At 38.4% G+C, this 1611-nt stretch overlaps 1 protein-coding gene across 1 annotated transcript in view; it reads left to right on the top strand.

Annotated features, from left to right (window-relative positions):
• Positions 1-57: 57 nt before the first annotated feature.
• The window catches only part of LOC110105585, a gene marked incomplete at its 5' end in the record, with an annotated part of 12074 nt that continues 10520 nt past the window's right edge, over positions 58-1611 (top strand). Inside the window, 2 exons of the mRNA XM_028697821.1 lie at positions 58-150; positions 843-1064. Coding sequence (XP_028553654.1) covers positions 58-150; positions 843-1064 — 315 coding nt within the window. The remainder of the gene's footprint in view (positions 151-842; positions 1065-1611) is intronic.

Here is a 1611-nt window from a genome sequence, read left to right as displayed (position 1 = left end):
CTCTTTTTCTATCAATATTGCACTTCCTATTTCCTTATTATTCTTGATCAATGGCAGGAGGAAGCGATCTCGCCATCTTTCAAATAGTTCCTCAAGGGTGACTCTATACTCTCGCTTCATTGAGATGGATTATGAAGCAGCTTATCAAAGGTACAAAATAGTTGGGATTACTATCTCCCAGACTTTCAATCCACACATTCTTTCCTACCCTATCCTAGATCTTTTTGCACACACTTCTTTCACCTTCCTTCTTACTCTCTCTATCCCATTCAACTCCGAGCTTCTTTTTGAATTTTTCGCTGGCCTCCGCATTAATTCTTCTTTCATTGTTCTGGGTCCTATGTGAATCGACACCCCATCGATATCATATATCATGATTATACAGAACTTTTGGAACTTTCCACCACAGGGGACAAACTCCATATCCTTTGTTCTGATCCTGATTATGGTTGGGCTATAGCCAACCATTTTCATAAAAATACCTATGCTTACTTTCACATTGGAGAGTCTAGCACCTTACTTAAAGATGCTAGGACAATCCAGTATATCCTTCGCACCTCAATTCTTCTTAAAGCTGGTGATTGTGTTCATATCACCCCTCTTCTTTCGATCACCACTTTTTATATTTTTGCTCGTCGAGAATTTAATGCCACAGATTTTATCTTTTGCTACATTGAGCATCTGACCACTATTTGAGATCAAGGACATAGGAGGAAGCCCAATCTTACTCTAGGACATATCATTGCCAATGTTTTAGAATCAAAATACAACCTCTAATGTCCTGCTTCACCAAATTTTCATTCTGCCTTCTACTCAAACAACTCCTTCCACATTCTTTATAGTACTTGTCTCTACCTAGGGCTTGAGGAAGCCGACAAAACTGAGGAGGAGGCAACTCCTGCACCTATCCTGCACCTACTCCGCTCTGCCATCACTCTCAGCTGGATCAGCTGGTGGAGCGATTTGACCAATGGGAGCTTCGCTTCGAGGTGTATGTTGCTGTGTAGGAGCAACAATATACTTAGGACATTATTTGCCTGCAGCACCAGCATGACTAGGATAAGGTATGGTTTGGAGAGCAGTTTGCCACTCTTTTAAGTTACTTTTAGCCACATCCACCTCCATCACCACCTCCTTCAGATGACCAGGGGCCATCATTCTTTTAGTTTTTTTATGTTGTTTTTTATTATAGTTTGATTTTGTTTGGTAGTCTCTGCTTTGTTTCTTTTCTAGTTTCCCTCTTCCTTTTTGTGATGTCAAAAGGGGGAAAAGTTAGTTGTACTATTTGTTATGTAGTTTGATTATGTTATTGGATAGTTAATCTATTTCCATTAAATTGCCTTGAACTGCTTAGATTATTTTTTGGTTTCCCATCATCAAAAAGGGGGATATTATTGCAAATATAATTTTATGGACTAGAATTTTGATGATATTTGTATCGGCTAGGATGATAGGCTCAAATAAAAAGAATCAGCTGCCAGATCTGTTTAGGTATTATTTATTTTTGGACATCATCCAGGATATCATCCAAGACATCATCCTGGATGATGCAACACAATTATGCCTAAATTAATATACTTATTAAGGAAAGTAATTAAGGTTTTCGTAGCA

This window comes from Dendrobium catenatum, unplaced genomic scaffold, assembly GCF_001605985.2.
Source record: "Dendrobium catenatum unplaced genomic scaffold, ASM160598v2 fragScaff_scaffold_1007, whole genome shotgun sequence".
Lineage (NCBI taxonomy): Eukaryota > Viridiplantae > Streptophyta > Magnoliopsida > Asparagales > Orchidaceae > Dendrobium > Dendrobium catenatum.
This window is presented reverse-complemented; position numbering and strand designations above follow the sequence as displayed.